We start from the raw sequence: 27,299 nt of genomic DNA on the forward strand, positions 1-27,299 counted from the left end.
GGTATGAATATACATCAGGGACGTCTACGTAACCCTAAAGGGCGTAAACATAACCTTCCAAGATCAGACGGCTATGCATCGAAGTTTGTCCAGCAGTTGACTCAACTTTATGCCACACAAAAGCCAGTTTTACTAAGATGACTAACTAACTAACCGAAGTTTGTCCAGCTGCTGATGAATAGTCCTGCTCTGATGCTGTATCACTGTCACCAGCCTCGCAGCAGGATCTTCGCTCTTGGCGCGAGGCGGCGGTGTAGTCCGACCGCGCCGCCGCCGCCGCCCGCTGCGGCTGCCGTCGCTGTCGCGGCCGGAGTCCTCTTCGCCGCTGGAGGCGCGGCGGAGGGATAGGCGGACCTTTGGAAAAAACGGTGGGAATTAATTTGTGTGTACGTTTTACATAAAGTTTTATTTCAGTGCCACTTTGTACACAGTATACATATTGACAACAATATGACATCTTAGCCGCTTTTACATCACTGACAAGGTACGAAGTAGCACAAGATAAGTCTTTCATTAGAATAGCAATCTTGAAAGAGTTGGTAACTTGCTGTTTAAGGAGGATATGCATGTTATAGGCCTATACCTAATATTAAATTATCTCGGGAGAGAAGTTAGAGCGTGGACCCTTGGGCTCTGAAGCAGCGGCTGCATGGGGATGTATTTCTTAATAAATATATGATGCTAAGGTTAAAAAGAGGGGGATTTAAATACCTCGTGCCGTGCGTCTCCCCAAGCTGCTAATACCAGGAGCACAGGAGCGTCAGGAGGTAAAGGACGTTCCACGCCACGCCATCGCTCCGCTAGGATCCATTCTGGGTGCTCGCTTAGCCCGCCCGCTGTATCGAAACGAGAGAGTTAGTTAAATACTTCATTAGTGGCCTGCTGAAGAAAAGCCAGCAAATTAACTCATTAGGTTTTAGTTCAGGTAGCTACGGACTATGTTCTACTTGTGGCGTCTTGCAGAGGCAACACGTGTGTCATCCCTGACTAGCCCAGTACAAGAGTGATATGTAATATTACATGTATTACACTTCACCTATATGTAAACACGAGCGTAACGTGTAAAAATTTTAGAACGTGTTAATTAACTCAGAGTAAGCCTATGAGTACTCCCAGATAAGTGGTTTCCCTCAAAGCCTCACATCACATGGTGAGTCTGCCAGGGCTAGGAGAAGTAACCAACCTTCTGGCGCGTCTTGCAGCGCGCGCACGATGTCTGCGCAGGTTGTGTGCGGACGGACGCCGCGCACCCACAGCTTCTGTCCGCGCGCGAGCACGCCCACCTCCTCGTCGCTGTAATCTGACGAGGACGGCTCCATAACGTCACCTGGAAAAAATGAAATAAAAAAATACATATTTGGATCAAGTCAAAAACCCCTACATAACCCCTTTACATAATACACCCTTTTCATCAAATGCATAATTTTAGATCAAAGCCACACGACTCCGCTGGCTCGGTCGCCTGGAGAGGAGGGAAGAGGATCGTGCTGTGAGAAGAGCGTATGTGGTGTACCCGGGTGGAAAACGTCCGTCTGGGCGTCCCAGATACCGCTGGAGTGACGAAACCCTAAAAGATCTGCCCCCGGAATACCCAACTGGCGTGAAGAGGCGCAGAATAGGGCAGAATGCAAAGAGTAGTATAATATACAGATTAGATAAGTATAAGTATTCGAAGTCCTATAAAAACATATTTAATGTCAGATTATCTCCATTAGGTACTAAGGATACAATAAACTAAACAAAAAACTAAAATTGTTTCCCTTCTATTATTTATTGCCAGTCGAGACGGCTATTTTTTTTTATTTATTTAGGATCACCAACAAACAATACATCAGAGAAAAAATAACCTGTAGCTTACATAACATTAAGGGTAGATGTTTGTCCAATTATAGGTACCCACAGCTTCTTAGTATCTTCCAGTATCTTAGGATAAACAATATAAGTACAGTAAGACATTTAGACTTAAGCTATTAATAAATAAAGTTTAACTAAAATTTAACAAACTTCAAAAGAATACTTAGCAGGAAATTATGTTAATTGAATTATTTAATCTGCATTTTGCGACAGAAAGTGACAAAGTAACATATCATTAAAAACGAAGATACGAAGGAGATGAAAATACAATACAATATAAATGTAAACGTTACAGTCTAATCTAGCATGCACATTACCGTCTCTCGGAGTCCTGGGAGCTGAAATGCTTCAGCACTTTTCTTTTAAAATCTATAAAGCTGTTACCAACTTATATCTGCCTCCAAGGAGTTCGGGAGATGGTTGTAAGTTTGATAAAACCTAGATAGCGGCGAGTTGCGCCCCAAGTTAGATTTTCTTAGCCTATCTTTGAACAGCTTGTACACACCAGGGCGCGGCAATCTCGAAGGAACGGCAAAGTTAACCTTCAGCAAGCAGTTCTAGGCAATCCACTCCTTTATGGTTTATTAATTTGTAAAAAAACGTAACATGAAGCATTTTTCTCCTACTATTTAGAGTTGAAACATGAAAGAACTTAAGACGCTGTTGATACGACCGTAGTTTGTGTCCATTATAATATAACTTATGTCAATAAAATTTCATTTAGATCGTGTCATCTACGAAGACGTGTGCCATCACTCGTCTTTTTGCGAGGGTTTCAAGGCACGAGGGTTAAACAAACCGCGTACGAGGGAAACACAAAATTTTGCACCAACCAACTCGAGGAAAATACTAACTATGAAATACAAAAAAAAAACCAAGTCAAAGTTCATTTGAACGTGATAAAAAATGTATCATTCAAGAGTCAATTCCACCAGCTAACATAAGGAAACAACTCAAAATTTGCATCTGATTACTTTGCTCCAAATGTGGATAAAAAGCAACTTTCTCATTAGTTTTTGAACAATCAAGAAGGCCTTTACCAGTTGGTGTGATGAAAAATATATTGAAAATCGTAAAAGTTACAACTTCAATAAAACCTACTCACACATAAGTCTAACATGCGTTAACATTAAAAATCCAAAGTCATCGCCACACAAATATATGCATACGTACATGTACCCCAGAGTAATTAAGGTAGGGTGACCTATAGCCACCCCTGCTAAAGGTGAGTTGCAAGCCCCAGCCGCGCCTGGTACTGAAAGGGAGGCACCCCAGGAAACCCCATGATGCAATGTTGGGAATGCAGAATTTCGCAGGAAATTGGGGTTTTGGCAACGTAATTTGCATTCGATATTGCTGATGTAGGGTAAAGATTGTCTATGAACGTGGAATTATGGTAAGCGGTTTATTGCTTGGGGAACGTTGTTTCTTTCAAAACTCAAATTGTTTTTTGCAATCCTTTGTTAATATCGAATCATATTAGGTAGTAGTTATACATGTAGTGTAATGTACGTTTGTACATTAGGTACAACCTTTATTAAGCACAATATTGTATTTGGAACGGCCCATATGTTACAGTGTATCGAAATATGGGTTAGGAAATGCAGTGCATGTAAGGAATAGTACATTGTGCAACATGTACTTATACCCCAAGGAGATACACACAATGTTTTTCATCACACTTGCGAAGAAAAAACTAAATTTTAAGCGAAATAATTCTTAAATACGTTGACATATGAAACATTAGTCCGCCATTTTGTAATTTCTTGGCAGGTGAGGCATCGAAGGCACAGACCTATACGGCATTCAGCCACGATTGAAAATTATGTAAAAATATTTTAATCGGCTGTTAAAATAATCAAATTAAATATTTTTAACATAAACAAAAATATTAAATTATAAACGTCAGTATTGTAAAATCGTTGCAGACTTGTCTTGGTTTGACTCTACCTCTGACTTTATGTGCTATGTGTGTTTCGTTAAACATGTATTTTGAGGTTTTGCAATAAAGAGGATTTTTATTGTATTGTAATATACCTGTACAAGAATCGGAATCTTCGACGCACTAGTTGAAAATGGGACTAGTATTTTAGAACCAAACATTAGAGATTTCTATTTTGGTTTGATTTTTAGAAATGTTAAATTGTCCGATATTTATAAATCAATCGTCAATACCTTACTGAACATCCAAGTATAATAATTGTATTGGGGTAAATTCGAAAACGGGATAATTTTGAACGTAATAATTATCTACTAAACTAGAAACATTTTCTGCTACAGCAACAGTAGGCACCTACCAAAGGAATTCAAAATAGTACCCATGAGCTCCATCATCTGGCACGTGGAGATGGTCGAAAAAGCTCTTGAGTAGCTGATAGATATTTCCTAAGGGGGCAACTGCACAAAAGATCCCTATGGGTCGAAGTGAAAACCAAGATAAGATACTTAAGATGACTTGGTAAATTCTAAATTTAAAAATTCTTTAATAGCATAATACACACTATTTATAATGTAAGGCGATGGAGCCACCCGGTAAGCAAAAAATGTCTGTGTTGGGTGGCGTCGAAAAAATGTTCATTTTTCTACCTAAAAAGAAATGAATTGCTTCTGGTGTAACAGATATTAGTGATTTTCGAAATTACCCTGTTTTCGAAGTTGCTCCAATGCACCTCAAATAACTTATTGTCGTGAAATTGCTAAAGTTAGTAAAGGACATTGAGTACCTGATATTTATAATACTTATGCGTGTGAATTACATAATTTTAAGAGTATACTGATGATGGAGGATTTGTAGTATAAAGAGAAATAGAATATATTATCAATGCTTATATTTCGCCTTTATACGAATAGAAATAGAAGGTAAACAGCTTTTTTTAAATTAGTCTTTTCACGATTGTTTATAATGATAATGTAGTTCTTATGTTCATGTAGGTACCTACATGTTTAAAATTGCTATTAATATTCTAACGTAGCGTTAATATTACTTAGCAAACAATAAACTTTACAGTATTACTTTTTATTACAACTTTTTACTACCAACACGCCCGCAAAAAATCAGTTACCAACAGTAGCGTGAAAATAAAATAATAAATCTATAAACTGCTTTAGTCACATTAACTTGGTAATTTGAGTGTTGGATTCGTGACTTGGCACCATTAGGCATATCCGCCCCTACCCCCAGGGCCGCTTACCCCTTATCCTCCCTTACCCCACTTTTACCCCATTGTTGGCTCACGCCCGTGGCATTTAGGCCACCCTCTACCACACCCAACACGAAAGAAATATGCTATATAGAAACACATTGGAATGCTTGTGATTTATTCGGGTCATTTGGAATTCAAAATCTGATGTTAGTCGAATAGCCAGTCGCCCCTTCTCATGCGAATTATTTTGGTCCGAAGATTCAAGTATTTTACATGTTGTGGACGTAAATAAGAATGTAACACCGAACGATATATTTTTTTTTTATACTACGTCGGTGGCAAACAAGCATACGGCGCGCCTGATGGTATGCAGTCTCCGTAGCCTATGTACGCCTGCAACTCCAGAGGAGTTACATGCGCGTTGCCGACCCTAAACCCGCCCACCCCTCGTTGAGCTCTGGCAACCTTACTCACTGGCAGGAACACAACACTATGAGTAGGGTATGGGTAGGGTATTTAATACGTTATTTATGTTTTTTTCATTATTAAATCTTTTTTCTACTCCAGCACTTCTATTTATCAATTAAATAAATTATATCTAAATCAACTTCATCAGAAGCGCGGCGTGGGGCGAGCCGGCGCCGCGCTTGTCTATGGGATCATAATAGCAGTGTTATTATGAATATTCATTCATTCTATTTTAGTAAATTCTAGGCTAGGATCTACCTCTTTTTCGCGGTGTCCCCGCATATTGCCACGGCTCATGGGAGCCTGGGGTCCGCTTGACAACTAATCCCAAGATTTGGCGTAGGCACTAGTTTTTTCGAAAGCGACTGCCATTTGACCTTCGAACCCAGAGTGTAAAACTAGGCCTTGTGGGGATTAGTCCGGTTTCCTCACGATGTTTTCCTTCACCGAAAGGCGACTGGTAAATATCAAATGATATTTCGTACAACATAGTTCCGAAAAACTCATTGCATCGAGCTGGGGTTTGAACCCGCGACCCCCGGATTGCAAGTCGCACGCTTTTCCCGCTAGGCCACCAGCGCTTAGGCTAGGATCTACATACCAAACGAATTTACTTTTGTATAGTTATAACTTTGATTTCAATTTATAATTTTAGGTGTTCACTGCTGTCTTAGAAAAATATTGTGTGCAATGATACATAATTAGGTCTTAAAATTCTCGGGCATGTCTTTACAAACTTTATTATATGCCTGTTGTAAAAAATACTATTACAGTACATATGGGGCTACTTTATAGCACTAGTGCGAGAAGTAGCATATTACGTTACTGTGTCGAACATTTAAAGGGCCATATGTACTGTAAAACGTTGTACGATTACATGTGCGAATAGGTAATTCGCAACTCGTGTCGATTTAAAACACTCCCTTCGGTCGTGTTTTAATTTATCGCCACTCGTTTCGAATTTCCTATTTTTCGCACTTGTATCGTAATGTACTATTATAGTCGGGTATATTACCTATATATTTCATAATCATTGTACTTACATAATAACCATCAATGAAGTACATCTGTTCTCTTTAATACCTTCAATAATATGCTCGAAGGTTTACCTATAGGTATATTATAATTCAAATAGATCACGTATCACTGTAAATCTCTCTATTTGTAAAAAGAATCAACGCAAAAGCTTTCAACCTTTCGTCTTGGACGGGCGATACCCAACTCAATACAGACGGACCACCTGATTGTTTCCACCATTATAATTAAGATAACAGCAGCTGCATGTGCACAACCACTCTTCCTTTAGAGTCCTCCGACTATACTTATTCCTCTAACACCGGAAAAAAACGGAAGACATACAGGTTTCCAATACTTACTATAACATCGACACTATCTCGTATCTGACAGAAACGCAGTTTAGCAAAAACAATCTTCACTATTTAACTTAAAGTTTAAATTTCTTTGCATGTGCTAATGCATATTATAGGCTTGTTAAGAGCATTATCCTATTACCCAGGTGTTCAGTTCTTGCTTAGGTAATATAGGCTATTAAAGAAACAACACTAAAAACAACGAGAAGACGGGATGTCGGCATTATTTGTAATTTGCACCGTTTACGAAGTAAAACGGGCCTCCAGCTATAAGTTTCTTAATAATTATACAATATACTGAGACCAAAAACGGAGTTTGTAAAGGATTATCATGTAGTAAATTAATTAGCTTATTAAAGGAGTGTTATAATAAAATTACGTATCGTATCCCATCAACAGAATACGGTCTTCTAAAGTATTACATCCAACATTTATTACAATTATGTCTTATAAATAAAAGCATTTAAGACGGATTCCACCAGTGTGCGGCACATCGGGCGAGATACTGTCGCGTCACCCGTGTGCCGGCAGATCTACAATAAACTAAGGTGGGGTAATACGAATACGAAGACAAACAGTATTGGGACTCTATACAAGTGTTTATCTTGCCCCGGTAATAATCTTACCCCACCTTATCTTATAACATTATAAATCTGAAGAGTCTGCACTTACATTGCAGGTAAATTGAAATCTTAAGGCGGGATTCCACGTAGGTATAATAATAAGGTAGTCAATAATACAAAGTGCATGTTTGTACGTGGTCGTCATTTGTATATTTCATGCGGCTTGGGTAATATAGAGGCGTTCGCGGGAAGCCTAAAGCGAGATTGCTACGGCACTAGGGATGCAATCGATAGGTACTAAGTACAGATCATATAAGTTATCAAGAGTATACATTTTTTTCATTTGTTTTTTTTTTCACCACGTCGTAGTCATACAACTCGTAGAAGCATACGGCCCGCCTGCTGCTAGCTTGTAGGATGATGGTAGGAGCTGCTCTTTTTTTTAAGCATCCCATCCTGTGACCTCGAGAAATCCTCGGCAGCTCATTCCACAGAATTTGATAATTTCTAGCACAAAAGTCTAGCGTTTGTAAAAGTAGATTTTACTCGCTATTGAATTAAAACCGGTACTGGATATGGTCATATCACTATTACTCGGTAAGGACTGAAAGATGAGTATCGCTGCAATGGCGGCGTCGTAGTGGAGTTTCCCAAGTTATGTCTGTTTTTATTGTATTAAATTTTCTATTTGATGATGATTGGTGTATTTAGTTTAACACTAATGGAACCGAGACTCATATATGTTTAGGATTTGTTTGTATGTTTGTACTGTAAAAGTTTACCTTTTACAGCCTTCTTAGACGTTGGACAGTGACTGGCAATAGATAGAATTTGGAACTGGCGGTCGCTGTCAGACGGAAAAGGATATGCAGGCATTCTAGAAGAAGCAGCTATTATGATTAAACCTGTTGTTACGTAACTAATATATGTGATGTGTAAGTATTGATAATTCATCTTTTACATCAACCAATGTTACTAATTATATCTAAAATAGATCGACTAATGTACTTGCAGTTTTGTGAAAAGGCCTTGTCAAAAACAGTGGTTATAAGATAAATTTTACTATACCAGGGGGCCTAACCAAGATGACGACCGTTTGTGCTTCAAAATCGAAACGCTTTCTGTCTCTCTATCACTTTTCAATATTAGTGCGATAGAGAGACAGATAGCGTTTCGTTGTCGTAGCGCAACTGATTGTCATCTGGGCTAGGCACCCTGACCGCGATTTTATAATTTTGCGTGATTTTTTAATATGCTGTCTGTGGTTTTATTTCCATCGACACTTTCCCATCCCTAGCCGGTAAATTATGAACTATCGGTAGGTACAAAGTTGGAGGGAATTATCGGTAGCCGCGTAATTGCAGCAGCCGCACGCAAGGACGCGCCGAATCACCTTACTCATGGCGTGCAAGCTCGTCGAGCTTGTTGGCGCACATTTTACATGGATTAGGAATGAGAGTAACAGAGACTGGTCATTTATAGAGTGATAGTTTACCTACGTGCGTGTTTTATGGGTGATGTTTGTTAGTTTATATGTTCATCTGGTTCATTACAGTTCAAAATTTATGTCACATTTAGGTCACATTTAGGTGACGTAAATTTTGATCTGTAATGTAAATTTGCGTCACATCCTACGTGGATGACATGAACTATATATTTTTAGAGCAATTCAGAATTGAGATAAATGCTAAAAACCCAAGTGACGGTCATATTGTCCGTCGCAAGTTTTGCGCGGCGCGCCATATCTCATGTTTCCTTCTAAATTCCTGGTTTTACGCCCACTATTAATTTGTTCTTAGTCATTATATCATTAATATATTAAGATCACCGTTCGCTGCCATTTCCTACAAGTACTTAACATATAACTTAAGAAAATAAACAATTTTTAATTTTAATATTTTTAATAACTTACGGTTGTGTCAGTGCATCACCAACACAACCCGCTGCTTTTATTTTCAAAGTTTTCTAACCCATTACCTAAAAACTAATGGATAAACCCATTATAACAATTTAAGCTTTTTATATAAATGAAACTTCCAAGAAACTAAGCCTGGCACGAGCCAAATTACTTTTAAAATTGAGGGTATTCTGCGAACGGGCGATTTGGGCTAACTACGCGTTAAATGGGTGTTTCAACGGTTTGGTTCTTTTTGTAAAACACAAGGGTTTTTTCAGACCGGAGGCGATTTTGAATGAAGAAAATCCGGTTTTAGAGGTTAATACAGGAAGCTGTCTGGCATGTAGTTTAAAATAAGTTTGATGTTCTTTCTGGTTATTCAAAGTCATTCTTCTGAATACCTAGCTCTAGACTAGTTATTTTCATTTGGCAAAAGTTGAGAATAGTCTACAGCTGTAAATAAATATCTCGATGAAATGACCTTCTTTACATTATTTATTATTTAATCGTACGACATGCATGGTTGGGCAATCAGAGTATAGCTTTGAGGTTATTAAGCCAGGTAACTACGTCGGTGTTAAGGCATATCCTCAGCTGGGCCAGGATAGAAGTGGAGAGGGCAGCGCCGAAATATGTGCTCAATGGTTTGTATTTACCTTCTATGACATTAATGTCATTTTTGACGACCGGTCTGGCCTAGTGGGTAGTGACCCTGCCTATGAAGCCGATGGTCCTGGGTTTGAATTCCGGTAAGAGCATTTATTTGTGTGATGAGCGCAGATATTTGTTCCTGAGTCATTATGAATGTTTAACTATGTATTTAAGTATTTGTATATTATATATATCGTTGTCTGAGTACCCACAACACAATCCTTATTGGCTTACAGTAGGACTTAGTCATATTTGTGTAAGAATGTCCCTATACTATATTTATAAGGTAAAATGACAGCCGGTTGCCGCAAAGATCGAAATCGATATTGCTGCCCGGATTTTTAACGTTTGCGGCAGCAATGCAGTCGGCAGTAACGTCGCGCTGCAATACTGCTGCAGAAATGCTGGTGTAGTCTGAATCCGAATGGTACTTTAATTCATTCCTGTAGTTTTGTCAGCAGACGTTTAAAAATGAAATTTAAAAATTAGTATGGGAATTTCGCGCGTGCGAAACCCAACTTTGTCGCACAACGAGCCATAAGGAAGCCATTTTTTACATTAAAGCTGCATTAGCCCTTATCGGCCGATACAACTGTTCTTAATTGGCTAGATAATGTTGCTCTCAGCATTGTGTCTGGCTCCCATCAGTCGACGATCAGGAAAAGCGGTTGATATGTCCATAGACTACGACGCACAGACTCCGCTTTAGGTAGTGTTTACAAATTAATACCGCGATGTACATGTCAGCGGCCGATTGTAAGATCGGGCAGATCGCAATGTTCCTGTGTAATGGTTTGACGGTAGTCACATTAAATAGATAGTTAAGATAGGTTCGTTAGGTTGCTTACGATGCCTGAAGGGCATACTGGCCTGAAATAGGAGCCCCGCGGAGACTTCTGAGAAGTTTCCGTAATTTTTCAATGTGGAAATTTCGCGATTTCGGAAACATCAATACCGCAATATTATTAAACATTAATATATTCATATATATAAAGTATTTTAAGTGGAGTCAGACCAAGCTAACTCTGCAGTGATATTGATAGCAGAGACTGTGCAAGTGTTATTTTAAACGTCTAACTTCTATGAAAGTATGTTGTTTAAAATATGTTTTTGAGTTTATGGCGAACATACACGGCCCGATTCGAATTTTAAGATACGTAAATATTAGGTCTTAGATACGATATGGATCGGATATGTCAGTGTCAAAAGTGACGTTTTTGTTAGAAGAAAAGCAAAAGACAGACAATGCGGGGAGTGGGGGACTATATTGTAATGATTAAGTGCTGCGTCCAGCACAGGTGGAGGCACAGAACAGCATGTATTACGCATAACTTACTAAGCGTAAGTGAAATATACTGAGCTCCGAAATACTAAAGCTTCTAGAAGTGATCCCGTTACACAAGAAGTGCTAATATTACGTATTATTGGTTGCCTTATATGCGGCATCTAAGATGTAAGTGGTCAATTTGTGGCGCTAACGCAGACGCCTTGCCGGTCGTTAAGTCTAATCTGACAGATCATGTTGTTAATGTTTATAATTAAATTGAATTATTATGAGTATTATTAACTCAATAGAAACTTAATACTTAGATATGTTAAGTAGACGTCTATGATTTCTTACTGAAGTGCTATCGTATGCTGAAGTCCTACTCACGCGAGGCCCAATGAAAAAAAAAACGCAATCCTACTGTGAAAAACAAATAACTAAGGTGCTTGAGGCAAATTTTATGGCTAAAAACGATATATTAAAAGAAAATAATAAGTGGACCCATACATTTAGGTACATTACACAACGGCCTTACGATGGCCGGTCCGTATACTTTTATCATCGTGAGGAAACCTGCATACATCTGCGAAGAAATTCAAAGGTGTTTGTGAAGTCCCCAATCCGTATTGGGCTAGCGTGGGAACTATAGCCCGAGCCCTCTCGCACATGAGAGGAGGCCTGTGCCCAGCAGTGGGACTATTATTATTATACTGTGTTTAGGCTACGAAGCTTGCCGAGTGGCCTAATGAAGGTACGAGATGAAAAGATTGATTTTTTTTTTTTTTTTTTTTTTTTAATTTATTTAGAAAACAAACAGCCTTTTACAAATATGTCTAAAGTAAATGAACTAAAAATAGGCCTAAAGTTTCCTACATTACTAAGAAAACTATTACATGGAAATGTAAATTACGCAATTATAAATTACCGGTTTAGTTGTGTGCTACATGCAAGTAAGTTAAGAAAACATACAAAAGTATGAAAAATATGAATGGAACCAAATTGATCAATTTCTAGAAAACAAAATTTGCCGAACTTTGTTCTTGAACACGGACAAACTATGAACAAAAATATCTATATCGTTAAGAGATTCATTATACAAATAAAAAGTGCGCCTAAAGAAAGAGTTTTTAGCATACTGTGTGCCACAGGAGGAAATAGAAAATGTGGGTTTAGAACGTGAGTGGAAACGAGAGATTTTGAAGGAAACACTATCTAATAAAAGGTTAGAATCTATTCGATTTCTAATAATTTTAAATAAAAATAAAACATCTAGATATGCTCTTCTTTTCTCCAATGGAGGGAGACTATGTTTAGCTGCTGACGAAAAATAATCACAGTTATAGCGGCCGGTTCTGTAATAATTATGTCACTAGTATACAATACTTTTTCTACGAGCCATCTAAAATAATACTTTTTTTACTATAACCCTAAATGATAAATGAAAATTTGGTAAATATCTCTGTAGTACAAAAGACGCGTGCAATGAATATCTGTCACGAAATATTTAGTGCGCGTTGGAGTCTTTTCCACTAGACCGCGGCGCCACGTGATTGGTCAATTCCATTATACTTGACCACAGCGTTTGTTTATGAATATTATAGTTGAGTTAGGAGCCTATAAAAAATATATAATAGGTACACTAAGTTCATATAATTAAACTAATTATTGATAGTTAGGTCCCTTTTAGTCTAGACAAAAAAATAGACAAGAGATGGGGTAAAAGAAACATTGGGGCAAGAAAAACACCTTGTAGGGGACCATACCGTTTCTTTTGCCCCAACATAACCTTACCTTAAATTAAAGTCATGGAGACTGAGGAAGTCAGGAATGTAAAACTTTTCTCACTTTTACGTAGCTTCAGACTATGATCATTAGCTTTTTACTTAGATATCGTGACGATTAGATATTGTTTCAGTCTATTCGATTTCTTGCAATTGACAATGCCATTTAGCAATTATACAGGAAAGATGAAAATTCCGTAGACATTTATAGGAAGTGAATTGTTGACGATGACTTGAGAAAATTATTGTGTGTTGTTTACGCCGTTTTTAGTGTTCCGTACAAAACCATCCTCCTCTGGAGTTGCAGGTGTACATAGGCTACGGAGACTGCTTACCATCAGGCAGGCCGTATGCTTGTTTGCCACCGACGTAGTATAAAAAAAAAAAAAAACTTTGTTCACGGAACACTTATGTTATGGGATCACTTCGGTCTCGCAAATTGGTTAAATGAGTTATTCTCAGATACCGTTTCATAGAAATAAAAAAGTCGATCTCAAGCTATTAAACTACGTTCTAAAAAGCACTATCTTAGACAAATTACACGTAATTTGAAAAGCTATACAAATGACAACAGAACTACATCGTAACTCACACGTATAAGTACAAATCCTCAGAAACACCGATAAAAAAACCGTTACCGTTTACAATGCATAAAGATAGTATCACACCATCATTACTATGGATTACCGCATATTACCACATATGTGTTGGTTGTAAAAGGACGGGTTTATGTGAGGGAATAGAGGCGCTTACGTCTTTTAGAATTGAGGATGTTGTGGCGTTAGCCAATCGGGAACAATACGTCAGTAGCGAGATATAACTGTTGTTTGTGGTGGTATAATGTAAAAGCGGCTAGCGGATACCTTTTGTATGTGTACGGTGGTCAAAAATAGTGCGTTCAAATTTCGGTTGTGACGTATAAAGCAGAAAAAATTGTTTTGAGAAAAACGCAAAAACTTGACTAATCGCAAAGACACATTGATTGAGTAAGATGCGTAAAATCTAAGACAATTTCGTACTTCTAATTTGACAACTAAACGAGATTGCGCTGTACAGCTCGTTACGTTTTGCGGTAACTCTTATTGAAAGTTTGATAATTCAGTGACCACCAAATATATGGCGCAGTACAGCGCCATATGTTTTGGGTGTCAAACTAAGGGACACGTTTTTAGGGTTCCGTAGCCAAATGGCAAAAAACGGAATCCTTATGGATTCGTCATGTCTGTCCGTCTGTATGTCACAGCAAGTTTTTTCCGAAACTATAAGAACTATACTGTTGAAACTTGGTAAGTATATGTATTCTATGAACCGCATTAAGATCTTCACACAAAAATAGAAAAAACAATAAATTTTGGGGGTTCCCCAACTGAAACTAAATTATTATTTTTTTTCATCAAACCCATACGTGTGGGGTATCTATGGATAGGTCTTCAAAAATGATATTGAGATTTCTAATGTAATTTTTTTTCTAAACTGAATAGTTTGCGCGAGAGACATTTCCAAAGTGGTAAAATGTGTGTCCCCCTCCCCCTGTAACCTCCAAAATAACAAAATGATAAAACTAAAAAAAATATATGATGTACATTACCATGCAAACTTCCACTGAAAATTAGTTTGAACGAGAAGTAGAAGTAGTTTTTTTTTAATACGTCATAAATGGTACGGACGTACGGAACCCTTCATGGGCGAGTCCGACACGCACTTGGCCGCTTTTATGTTATACTTTACATCTCTATTACAATCAATTCTCTTAACTTAAAGGTATTTTTGTCAGGATCCTCATCATACACAGATAAGGGATTAATACAAAAGTGGTCGCTGCTCTGCCTGCATGGAATTTATTTTGCCATTTCCCTCACAGAAATGGAGGAGTGAACTCAAATAAATTACCTTATTTTTAAGGGTGTGGGCCTGAATTCTACATGCAAAATTGTATCAAATGGAATGTCAGAATGGGCTTTCAAATATTGATAGAATGCTATAATTGTCACTGGTATCTCGTATCACTTTGGCCTAAAAATGTTTCAAATGTCTATTCGTTTGATTTAGTTAACTCCAAAAATATATGAATGGAAGATAGTGTAGACGCAAAAAATTGACTTGGCCCGCTTCAATATCAAAAACGCCTTCGCTTATATTTTGTAGACCCAGATAATGTATGGGGAATTATCCCTTTCTTTTCTAACAAGACAATAAGACGGGAAGCTATCCATATGGATGCGACACACGATCCGTTTAGCTTCGTCGCTGTAATCACTAAGCGCGTAGATATTATTGATTTAAATGATGTGTAGTTAGATTGTTTTTTATAAGTAGGTATATGTGTAAGTTTATCAACATAGCTTAATACTCATGTCTTGATAAAAGTTACTTTAAAAGACAGTAGATAGTTGGCTGGTAGAAAATGCCTTAAGACATTAGCGGCCCAATTCGGACTTTAAGATACGTCAAATTTTGTTTGAAGAAACGTCACTTTTGACACTGACGTATCCGATCCAAATCGTATAAGTTCGAATCTGGCCGGAAGTCTGCCATTCGGACAATTATGTATTGTACAGTAAGAACAAATAACTAAATAAGATATAATCTATCGTTCGTTTTTTAAAATTAGAAAAAAGGTAAGCGAATTTGACGTTTTTACAGCAGAAATATGGAACAATTATAAATCATATAAGGTAGAAGTACTAGTGCTCGACGCTGCACTAGTACTCGACATGGGCACTTTATGTCAAAGTGACAAGGATTAAGTTCGAATACAGAAAAATCTTCGTCGTTCAAATTTAACCTGTATTTCCATGAAATAAAGTGCCCATGTCGGTGACTAGTGCAGCGTCGAGCACTAGTACTTCTACCTTAGGATCAGTTACATCCTTTAGTTTTCGTAAGTAATAGTTATTGATTTTTAAAAGCAGTTTTTCATTAAGAAGACGTCAAGATTGTTTACCTTTTTTCTAATTACGTTAAAGACGAACTATAAGAATCGAGGAACATACAAGCATGAAAGCATCCCTAGTTAGCTTACTCGACAATTTTCTTGCTGATATTATCTTCCCCGATGAGATTCGCCATCAGAAAGTTTCTTGCATAGGCTCTTCGATCTTCACGACTGTAGGGTGTCCACGATGAGCTAAGGCATCAGGAAATTCACGGGTATGGTATAACTCCTGTGAATTCTCCCAGTGCCAAGACTCAGCGTGGTCACAGTATTCTTCTTTGTTCTTGTTTCTTTTCGAGAACAACTTTGAAGTAAAGAGGATTTAGACAAGTTGACACAAATTCATTAGGCGTGAGACATGGGTCGGAAAACCGTGCCCCGCGTGGAGGTACGATTGCGGCTCTACTCTTCTCAAAACTTTGCTGACCCCTAGCTTTAGGACATGTTTCACAATGTCCAAGTAAAGTATTTGATAGGTAATTAACAAATAAATTAATAGCGAAGCCGGATAGAGATACGCGGCCGGCAACCCCGTTTCTCGCCGAGATATATATAGTGCTTTTCTCAATCTTGCAATTAAAACAAAAAATTGTAGTCAATTTGTTTTGTGGCGACCTACTCGGCTTGCCACTCTACCAGCGGTGTACAACCTTACGCGCGTAAGTCCGAGCGTTAGCGCGATGCGCCACCGCTGTTGCTTAGCAACGGATATGCACAACAAATCACCGTACCAAGCTAACTGAAGCTAGTTGATGGTTGGATCCCAAGACGTTGTGTCACAATTTGACGTTAAAAAACAAAAGAAGGTTGCTTTACAGTCCTAGGTGTGTAAGGCAGTATGCAATACATCGCACCTGATAGTATTTCCGGACCTAATTTGACGTAAGTCATGTCATCATTTCATAGCAAGTTTGAGAAAAGGTAATTTATCAATCAGCTTATTTGAAGATTGTGAAACGCCAACGATGACTTTATTCGTCAGATAAGTAGTAAGTATGTTATTCAGAACTTTACATTTTGGATATGGATATTGTGAAACAGTCCTTAAGACAACACATTTACAATGTAAATGGGGTAAGATTAAAACTTTTAATAATTAAGTACTAACCGTGATTGTTCCTAGATCTAATTATTCCCAAATGCGATTACTTGATGTCGAAAAATCTACAGAAAGGCTTTTCTTTCTCATCTTAGTGTTTTTTCAATTTCATCTCATCATTGATATCAGACCTTCCAGTTCTATGCACGAGGGATAAATATGTGTTGTTTGATTAATATCAGAGAGAGGTGACCCCCCCCCCCCCCTTGAACACATTCAGTCTATGCAGGGGGGTCATCTTTATCTGCAGCTGACAGTAGGTAAGTACAGAGATTATAAGGTAACAATATTTTCGTTCACTAAAAGCTAGTGGTAAATATAAATAGAAACCATTCAAAGGGACACTCAAAAGCAATGAAAACGAGTTACTTTCCATGAAAATGTTCATATATAAACCCGTTTTTATTTCTCTTTAGTGTACTATAAATTATATAATAATAGCCACAAACCCAACCGCATTCAATTTCACACTATAAAGAACCACAATTAACAGCGATCAGTTTTACGCATCTAACTATTCTAACGGTACAGTCACGCACAGTTTTGCCATCAAGACACGGCGATCAATGGTAAATTCGGTACTTTGTCACGCCATCGCGGTGAGCCGCAACTCGACTGTACCGTAGATTACTGTAAGTACACTTGGCAGGTGATAAAGTTATATGGATTTTATAACTGGTAAAGTTATTGGGGGCCGAGTGAGCGTCGGCCGTGTAAAGATTTGTCGGTGCGTCAAAGCGCACGGTTGTTTTTAATGCGATAAACGAAGCGTTAATCGCAATTTGTTTGCCGCACAACCATTTTCTTGAACGAATAAACTATTTTTTTTAAACGCGATTACTTAAAAAAACTTAATAACTTATATTTAAGCTCACTGCCCCATTAGATTTGCTTACTAGGAATAAAAGTAGACAATCTTCATTTGAAATTACACAAAAATTATATTGCACTTATAATAAGGGTTTCAGAAATTGTGTACTATATATACTCAGAATTACGAGTTCCTTGTTCTTCCTACATAAAAGTCTGATAAGTTCTCAAACGTAAAGGAAAGAAAAACCGACTTAAACGATAAAAAATAAAGCCCCAACGCATGCATACCTATAGTCTGAACGGAAAGAGAAGAGTCGTGGAATGTATTGGCCCCATACATTCCGCGACTCTTCTCTTTCCGCACAGAGTCGATGCTACAACAACTGATATGCTTGAAGTCGGTGCGAAGTTCTTCTATTAAAAACTAATTCTTACCTCATGCGTGGATGGAGTAAATCTTCAGAATCTGAAACAAAAAACCGTATTGTTAGTAAATTGCACCGTTTCCTTTCGTTTTCCTGTATAAAAATAATGTTAAAAAAGTGGGTTTTACACGCTTTACCCGAGCTTTATCTGCATATATTAGTTATTTACGATACAAGTGCAGAAAATATGAAATTCGCAACGAGTGGTGATAAATTAAAACACGGCCGAAGGGAGAGACAAGCTTATGTTCTTAACAACGAGTGTAACCAAAATGAACGTAATGGAATGAACGAACCCATTGCGAAAATCAACAAAACAGATTCATTCGTAGGCAATGAAATAAACAAGGAAGTATTTTTTGTGCTCATTATGTATCCGTATAACCTATCTATAGTTCAATAATACCGTTGTCTCCCCACTAAACAAAGTTCCAGAAATAACCACCATTTCCAGCTATACTTGTCAAAAGAAGCGTAAAATCTATTTCTAGAATGGCGTGTATGACCTTTTGTATTCGTTACCAGTAAAATCGATAGCGCGCCCTATTTGATGCGTCACCGGCTTTCAAAGTAATGAACTGTTACGCAAATAGCTGTAAGGTTTTCTATCCATCAATATAAGGAATAAAATAGTGAAACGACAGGTTTGAAAGCTATAATTATCCGAGGGACAGGTCTAACACAAATCAACCCAGTAACTACCTTATAAAGTTCGGCTACTCATATAACTCTTTAGCAAAGTCTCATTTACAATACCTAATTGAAGTGTGGGGATGCGCAGCTAAGACAAATCTTCAATTTCTGCAGAGATCACAAAATAAACTAGTAAGAACTCTATTTAAATATCCTCAGTTCACGAAATCAAAGTCACTTTATACTAAAAACAAACTATTTAATCTAAAACAACTATACACATACTGTACTTGCATTTGCATACTCATCGATAAGTTACTTACACAGAATATACACTCTCAGTTACTATTAACAAAACGAAAATTTAGACATAAGTAATTTAAGAAATACTAATGAAATAAAATTATTTAGACATAGAACTAATTATGGAAAGGACATGACGAATCTATAAGGGTTCCGTTTTTTGCCATTTGGCTACGGAACCCTAAAAACCATTTTATTTGAAGGTGCACAAATGTATAACAACCTACCAAAAGATGTTAAAGAAAGTCATTCAGAGACAATGTTTAAAACTAAGCTGAAAGAATATATATATAATAATATTTACTAAGATGTGTTGGAATATGTTACATAATGTTAATTTATTGTAATCTCATGTAAGTGAACTGTTCTTATGAGAATAAATGTCTTTAAACCGAACTAACAAAGCTCATGTACTGTGGCGCAATGAAGAAGCTATTAAGGCCAACACAATGATTATTATAATTCAAAATAGGCATTTAGTCGCATCTGGGTAAGAGAGATATGCACGTGCTAATGAGCTAACGCTCACCGGAAGAGAAAGAGACAAGCTCATGTTTAGCAACGAGTGTGACAAAGATGAATTGAATGCGAAAATTAATCAAAAATAACAGATTTTTTCGTAGGTATAGAAATAAATGTGGAAGTATTTTGTGCTCCTTATATATGAGTATAACCTATGTATAGTTATATTATTATCTCATTCTTTCTTTTTCGGTGAATCGGAGAACTTACGTGCACATATCTCGCTTGCCCAGATGCAACTACTTAAAGGCAACTTGTACAATTTGTCATAAGGTAAGCGCTTCAATTTCGGAACGCCTATAACCTATCTTCAGTTATAATAAATCGATCATTGGTTATAGGCCGATGCTTTTGGTTTCCTATAAAAGGGATCGACATACGACAGAAACTGCGAAGGTAATTAAGTGCACCATATTTTTTACTTTTGCACATGAAAATAGGTTGAAAGGGTCAAGTATTGGGAGAAGCCATCAAAAATAGATAACTACTGCATGTAATAATACTCTGAAATATTAAATTGAGAAATAGTAAAAAGACTTGTACATTTATAAATTATAACAGGAAAACATCATTATTAGGGTTGGCCTTTACCCTTATTATAAACCTAGTCAAACAAATATAAAATGGCATTTCGTAATTCATTCTTACAAACCTGGATATTATTATACTCCCTGTAGAAAAAATTACGAATATTTCGAGAGTGTCTTTCTAATTTATTTCTTTTGTATGAAGGTATGGAACCCTTTACTTGCGTAACTATAAAGTCTTAACAAATTTGGTATACATAATGGCCAGTTTTTAAAAATATCGCAAACGTCCAACGTCCGACCATAAACGGAATTCTTAACCACATACAAGCATTACCCTGGCATTTCTTTAATAGACCGTTTTTCTTCGAAATTCAAAAGTGTTCCGGCGTCGATGTCTAGAAGCGTTTGAAATTATAACTATCCTTGCTCATTCAAACGTCGACCTTCTGTTAACACAATAGAGTCCATATTTCACTGTCAATGGTACGTCCATAATAAATTTTGTTGTTACGCGCGTTGCCATAGAGACGGGGGTAGCTTTTAAAAAAACAAGGGTGTACAGGCTAAATGGAGGTTTTTAGTTAACGATGTGATTTGTTTGGTCAGGTTGATGTTAATTAGATTTTCAGGGCCTTTCCGAGTCGTAAATTTTACATTACCTATATTAATCACCTCATGTTATTGAATGAGACGTTCGACAATAACAATAAAATTAACACGGGAGATAGAAAAATAGTGATATTATTAACTTTTAACCCATCTTCAAAAAGGAGGAGTGACAGCGCCCGCAGCAATGCCGTCGCAGTTGCCATCTGTCGTAAGGAAACCGGACTAAATATTCCCAATAACGTCTAATTTCCCCTCTGGGTTGGAAATTCAGATGGCAGTCGCTTTCGTAAAAAACTAGTGCCTACGACAATTCTTGGGATTAGTTGCCTAAACAAATACTAGGTAGATCATTTCATATCTGACAAATACTGACAAACCTTGAATTAACTATCTTATCGGTAATATCACAAATATTTGTTTCAGAGTTATGGATGTTGTTTATGTATTTAGGTATCTACTTATATTTATCTATTATATGTATGTATCGTCGTCTAGTACCCATTACACAAATCTTTACTGAGCTTACTGTGGGACTAGATCGATTTGTGTAAGATGACAGTCTTGAATGATTCACGGTTACCTAGTTTGACTAGACTTAAATCGACCGGGATATAAACCGTGATTACCTTTTATATTATTTTGACCTCCCGATATTTCGACGCAGTTACATCTTGTTCATGGGTAACACGCGTAGTGACACTGTGAGGGTGGTGTGCTTGGATAGACTAACAAGTGTGGACACGACCAGTGGTTACGTTGAAAGCGAACGCAGCCGACGCGCACGAATGAGGGTAGACCGAGCGCGGTCTACACAACTTTGACACCCACCCGCTATCTCCAGTTACCCGTGAACGAGATCCATGTAACTGCGTCGAAATATCGGGAGCTCAAAAAAAATATAAAAGGTAATTACTGTTTATATCCCGGTGGCTTTAAGTCTTGTGTAATTACCATATTATCAAAACCTGAATATACATCCAAGTAGTTTTATATTCAGAGAACATTAATTATTCGTTTTTTATAAAAGACATTGCGTGTCAAATCAGGGCAGAACGTGTAAGCCTCCCCCTAAGGTCAGCCAGGTCAAGTAAAATAGGTTGACTATTGTCAACATTTATTGTGTAACCTTTTCCTTTTGTTGTGAAACATTTATAGTACGGTTTGAGGGTAAACTAAAGCATATGTAATATAGGGCCTCGTTGATGCTGCTTTGCGGTTTGGAATTAGCTTGCTGAAAAAACCAGTTACCGTTAAAAACATATTTTTTTATACACACTTTCATGGCGTATTAGTATTAATATAGTAGTTGTTTCCAATTTTTTTAACGCTTGTAATACATTCTATATTAACCAACCGTTGCCCTAGAATTCAACTTTTACCCTAAAAACGCCTTTTAATATGTTAAATTAACAAAATATCTTTTGATAGATGCTTTCGCGCCCAAAATGCTTTTTGAAAATTGTGTGACGTCGCAGTTTACGGGTTGACACTCTATGTACATACACACGTAACACCAAGGTCTGTTCAAACACATTTACCTATACGCACACATACACAGCTTGTCCACCACCAAAATGGCCACGGCTTGAGTATTACATTTTGTACTGAGAACAGACAACGGGGCCTTGGTTGATCGAACTGTCAAACCGAGAGTTGTGACGTTATCAGAATCTTCAATGTAGTTTCGACTTGGGTCACGTGACGTGTGTTAAAAGAAATGTTTAATTCAATATTTACAAAAATATGCTCATTAGAGGTCCACTAAAGATAGTTTAACATGTTCTTATAATCCATAAGAGTTTATTGGGATACAATTCTGCCCTAATATTTGTAGATGGAAACAATCCTATTGCGTGGATCCAGTGAGTACTCGAAATCGCGTTGATGAGCCTAAACTCGATGTGTTTTTGTTTATCGTTCGAGGAGTTTCATATCGCATAATTCGACTAAATCATCAGATCACCTTCATGTTAGCATATTATTGCGTCGTCATTTTAATTACGGAAAAACACCTCAACTGAAACAGATATCAGGAAGTGGTTCAAATTTATGTTACAAAATTTAAAGCGCACGTATGTAAGTATGTACAGATAAAAGAAGTGAAGCTAGAGTCAGACCAAGATAACTCGGCAGCGATTTTTATAGCACAGACGTGCAAGTGCTATTTAAACGCACTGAACGGGCAATAAGAATGGGGTTAGGACAGCAGTGTCACGCACACAAAATCGAGCCAATCGTGCAATCTAGCGCCTCAACGCGATTGGTTGATGAGTTCGCATCACGCGCGCAACTAGTTGCGTTAGACTGCACGACTGGCCCAAATTCGTGAGTGACACCGCCAACCTAGCACCATTTTTAGTGCCAATAAGATCCGGCCATGACCCGTCCTTAGATATATGTTAATGTTTAACGTCAAAATTCTATGAAATTATGACGTTTAAATAATACTTGCACGTCTGTGCTATAAAAATGCTGCAGAGTTATCTTGGTCTTAGTCTTAATAAAAGTGTGTACTTAATAAAAAACTTGAAGATATGTAGGTATATATGCAGTTAGATTGTTGTCGTGGTAAGACTAACTTATTTAGGCCCTCAGCACACGGATCGTAAGCGTAAGAGATGCGTAAACGTATCGTAATACGCGCGTAGAACGAGAACGCTACGAGCACGAAAAACTTGAAACAAGTCCGCACACGAAGCGTCGTCGTAGCGTAGCGTATGAGTTTTCTGTCGTTATTGCGACAGGTGCAGCATTATACAGGCATAAAAAACAAAACTTCTGTCATAATTAAACAATAAGAAATCTTCTTCATCTGATGAGAAAGTAAGATCGGCAATACATCCGCTGAAGACATCTGATGTCAGTGACGCCATGATTTCAACTAATGAGATTTCACTTATCGACCGATTACGCTTACCCAACGCTTGATGCCCAAACTCTTCGCGTCTCGTACTTGTAACGTTTTTACGATACGCTTACGCGACGCTTATGCTCATGCTCCATGTGCTGAGGGCCTTACACTGCCTTTACGGCCACTATATATGTATTCTTTGGCATGACTACACCTCACTTGCGAATTTCCTTTGCAATCCAAAAAGTTAACCCTTCCAAAGCCTATAATGGCAGTGTTTGGCTCCAACCCGTAATCTGCCTCCACATTGCGTGTTAACACCCCACCACCCTCAAATGACCGTGTACGCTCGTGTACGTTATCGAGGTTTGAAATCTGTATATTGTTAAATGGAAATGGTTTTTATGTGGTTTATAACTTATACACATATATGTCGAATATAAGTGATAAAATATTTATCGCAAAATGCTTTAGTCTGTGCGGAAAGAGAAGAGTCGTAGAATGTAAGGGAATCCATACATTCAACGATTCTTCTCTTTCCGTACAAACTCTTACAAGTATATTGAGGTCGGTTTATTTATTTATTTATATTTTATTATCTGTATCTCCGTGGATTCCACGGGCGGGCCTATAAATCCCTGTTTTTTGATGTGCTTGCGTGGGGATATAGATCAATATACCTACTTTCAATAATGTTTATATTCAGAGATGAAAAAAGACCCTACTCATAGTGTTGTGTTCCTGCCGGTGAGTAAGGTTACCAGAGCTTAACGAGGGGGGGTGGGGGTTTAGGGTCGGCAACGCGCATGTAACTTCTCTAGAGTTACGGAGACTGCTTACCATCAGGCGGGCCGTATGCTTGTTTGCCACCGACGTAGTATAAAAAAAAATGAAAATGAGGACAACATTTGCTTTGAAAAGGCGATTCCGCGCGGTTGTCTAATTTCGTCGTTTAATGGTGCAGCGTAAAAAATTGCTTTGGATTATCTTAACTTTATTTGCGATGTCTACAGGAAAGCCGCGAACGGGTTCAGCATAGATAAAATAAAATATGTATGATCCATATCTATGTTAAAGCGAGCGAGGTGCTTTGCAACTAGGTACCTAATGGCATTACTTATGTATAACGGATTTTGACAGTGTCATGCAGTGTCGCGCCAGATTTATTTAAACTCTTAATTGTATAGGTAACTACATAATGAAGTCTAGATAATTTATCGAGTGTGACTAATATATAGCACTACAATAATTTGAATATTGCTGACCCGCGAATACATTATGTTCGGACAAGTTTTTTCAGCCATAAAAAAGTAAAACACGCAAGTTAGGCTGCATTGCTGTGAAATTCGCAGGAACAATGCACTCCAGTCACGATATGAAAAGTCGATATCAAAACGCAGAAACCTCAAAGAATTTTTAAAGAACATAAGTCATTTCGTTACTAAAGCGACTCTGCAAAAAATATTGTAACATGTTTTTGCAGACACTGTTTTAACTTCATAGAGTTAACAACGAACATACGTCCGTTTAATATTCGCTGGATAATGCTCGCGGGAAAGGTCGTAAGTTACGTGATTTTTTATAATGAATTTCGATCTTTTATGTGTACATGAATCTAGGACAGGGATTACTGAAAACTAGATGTTTTCGTTGCATGCTTGCATAGCCGTGATTGTAATTTGACAGAGACATGCAAACAAATAACTAATGAAAGAGAAATATTAAAACTTGCAGTACTTAGTAGACATTGATTTGTATGGTTTTTTTTAAATAAGTAACCAAGTTTGTTGTTATCTTTACACAAAATTATACCTACCTAATAACTGCTATGAGATTGATATTGAAATGGAAATCAATCATAATCTCAAAAATTAAAACAAAGAACGATTGACTTTAAAAATGATGAGTAAAATCCCTTATACGTGAAATAAGCGTCGTTGAAGAGTTCTGGTATGGTCCTCATCAGTGATTCTACTTCACGAAATGGTAGTTTCTTAAATGAAAATGCTTGAAATGTATAAGAACTGGATGACAAAAATGGGACCTACTTGGAACTATATATATGTATACTTTTGGGCAAAGCAGAATTTCCCAAATCAGATCACACACGACAAAGTTAAAACAGTAACAAATATAAAACAAAAAATCTCCTCTTTTAATTTTTTTAATTTTAAAAGTGGAGATTGATACATCCAGCCGCCCAGATGCCCATAAAAAGTCCTTCATTCCATTGAATTTATATTATATCTTCATTTTGACAAAACAGACGAATTTGTATTCGCATGTTTTAATTTGTAGGCAGCTAATAGTTATAATTTAGTGTATTACGTTTATGATTTATGGCCAACCTCTGTATGTATTTCCTAACTTTATTTGCAAGAAGTTAATTTTAGATGTCAAATGGCCTGCTAGATGTCGCTATACCATGTGTTGAAAATCCTAGATCGCGGTGTTAAGATTTTTCCGAGAAACATGACGTCTGGCCGGTACTAAACATTATCAAGCTTTTAACAGTTGTACCTCTATTGAATTAATTACATTATTGTATAATTAACACGTGTGCTTTTATTTTTGGGCCTTTTTACAATTTAAGTAATCTGAATGTCTATTTATATCTCCTTCGTGCGATTAACATTATTTTACTTACGTACACAAATTATAAAAGTAGGCAAGGATTGCCCATATCGTAAAGGCCAAGGCCATAATTACAGGACTAGTGAAATTACACCGTAATTGGTGAACAATTTGTTTGTAATTATTTGCTGATTATGGGAACGTGTTTAAAAATGATATTGTGAGGCAAGTTTTGATGTAATTTTGAGAATAAGTAGAAAATTAATAAGAGCTGGTTTTTATTTTATCAGAATAATTTTAACATTAATGTTTTTCCTGTTCAGCAGTGCTTATTACTACCGTAAAATACCAATTAGTTCTAATCCAAAAGCACCCAACTTTCCATAAAAGCCAATAGTAGATTAGTACTTTTTTAAATACTACGTCGGTGGCAAACAAGCATACGGTCCGCTTGATGGTAAGCAGTTTCCGTGTCCTATGTACGCCTGCAACTCCGGCCTGCAACTGCAACATGCGCGTTGCAGACACTAGCACTCCGCACCCTCGTTGAGCTCTGGCAACCTTACTTATACTTAATTAAGTCTTAATCTTGTAGATATAGTTATATTACTGGACTGTATGGTTTTACGGTACCTAAAATATGATTACAATTTTATTGACTTCAAAATCAGAACTTAATATTTCATTCGTTGCTTAATAGCATTGCTCGTTGCTTTAGAGAATAGGTATATTTTTCATAGCACTGGAAATTTTCGGCTAATATAATAAAAATGGCAAGTAACAACTCGAGTAAACTGTACTAGTTTTTTTTTTTTTTTTTTATACTACGTCGGTGGCAAACAAGCATACGGCCCGCCTGGTGGTAAGCAGTCTCCGTAGCCTATGTACGCCTGCAACTCTAGAGGAGTTACATGCGCGTTGCCGACCCTAAACCCGCCCCCCCTCGATGATGAGCTCTGGCAACCTTACTCACCGGCAGGAACACAACACTATGAGTAGGGTCTAGTGTTA

The 27,299-nt window shown here is 37.4% G+C and overlaps 1 protein-coding gene across 3 annotated transcripts in view; it reads right to left on the reverse strand.

Moving 5' to 3' along the window:
* Positions 1 to 27,299, reverse strand: part of LOC133525035 (uncharacterized) — a 191,464-nt gene that overhangs the window by 2,672 nt on the left and 161,493 nt on the right. For all 3 annotated transcript variants that reach the window (XM_061861239.1, XM_061861238.1, XM_061861237.1), the window contains 4 exons: positions 18,277 to 18,307; positions 1,184 to 1,327; positions 712 to 836; positions 155 to 354 (listed from right to left, as the gene is read on the reverse strand). In XM_061861239.1, coding sequence (XP_061717223.1) covers positions 155 to 354; positions 712 to 836; positions 1,184 to 1,319 — 461 coding nt within the window. In that variant the 5' untranslated portion in view covers positions 1,320 to 1,327; positions 18,277 to 18,307. The remainder of the gene's footprint in view (positions 1 to 154; positions 355 to 711; positions 837 to 1,183; positions 1,328 to 18,276; positions 18,308 to 27,299) is intronic.

This window comes from Cydia pomonella, chromosome 14 (assembly GCF_033807575.1).
Source record: "Cydia pomonella isolate Wapato2018A chromosome 14, ilCydPomo1, whole genome shotgun sequence".
Classification (NCBI taxonomy): Eukaryota; Metazoa; Arthropoda; class Insecta; order Lepidoptera; family Tortricidae; genus Cydia; species Cydia pomonella.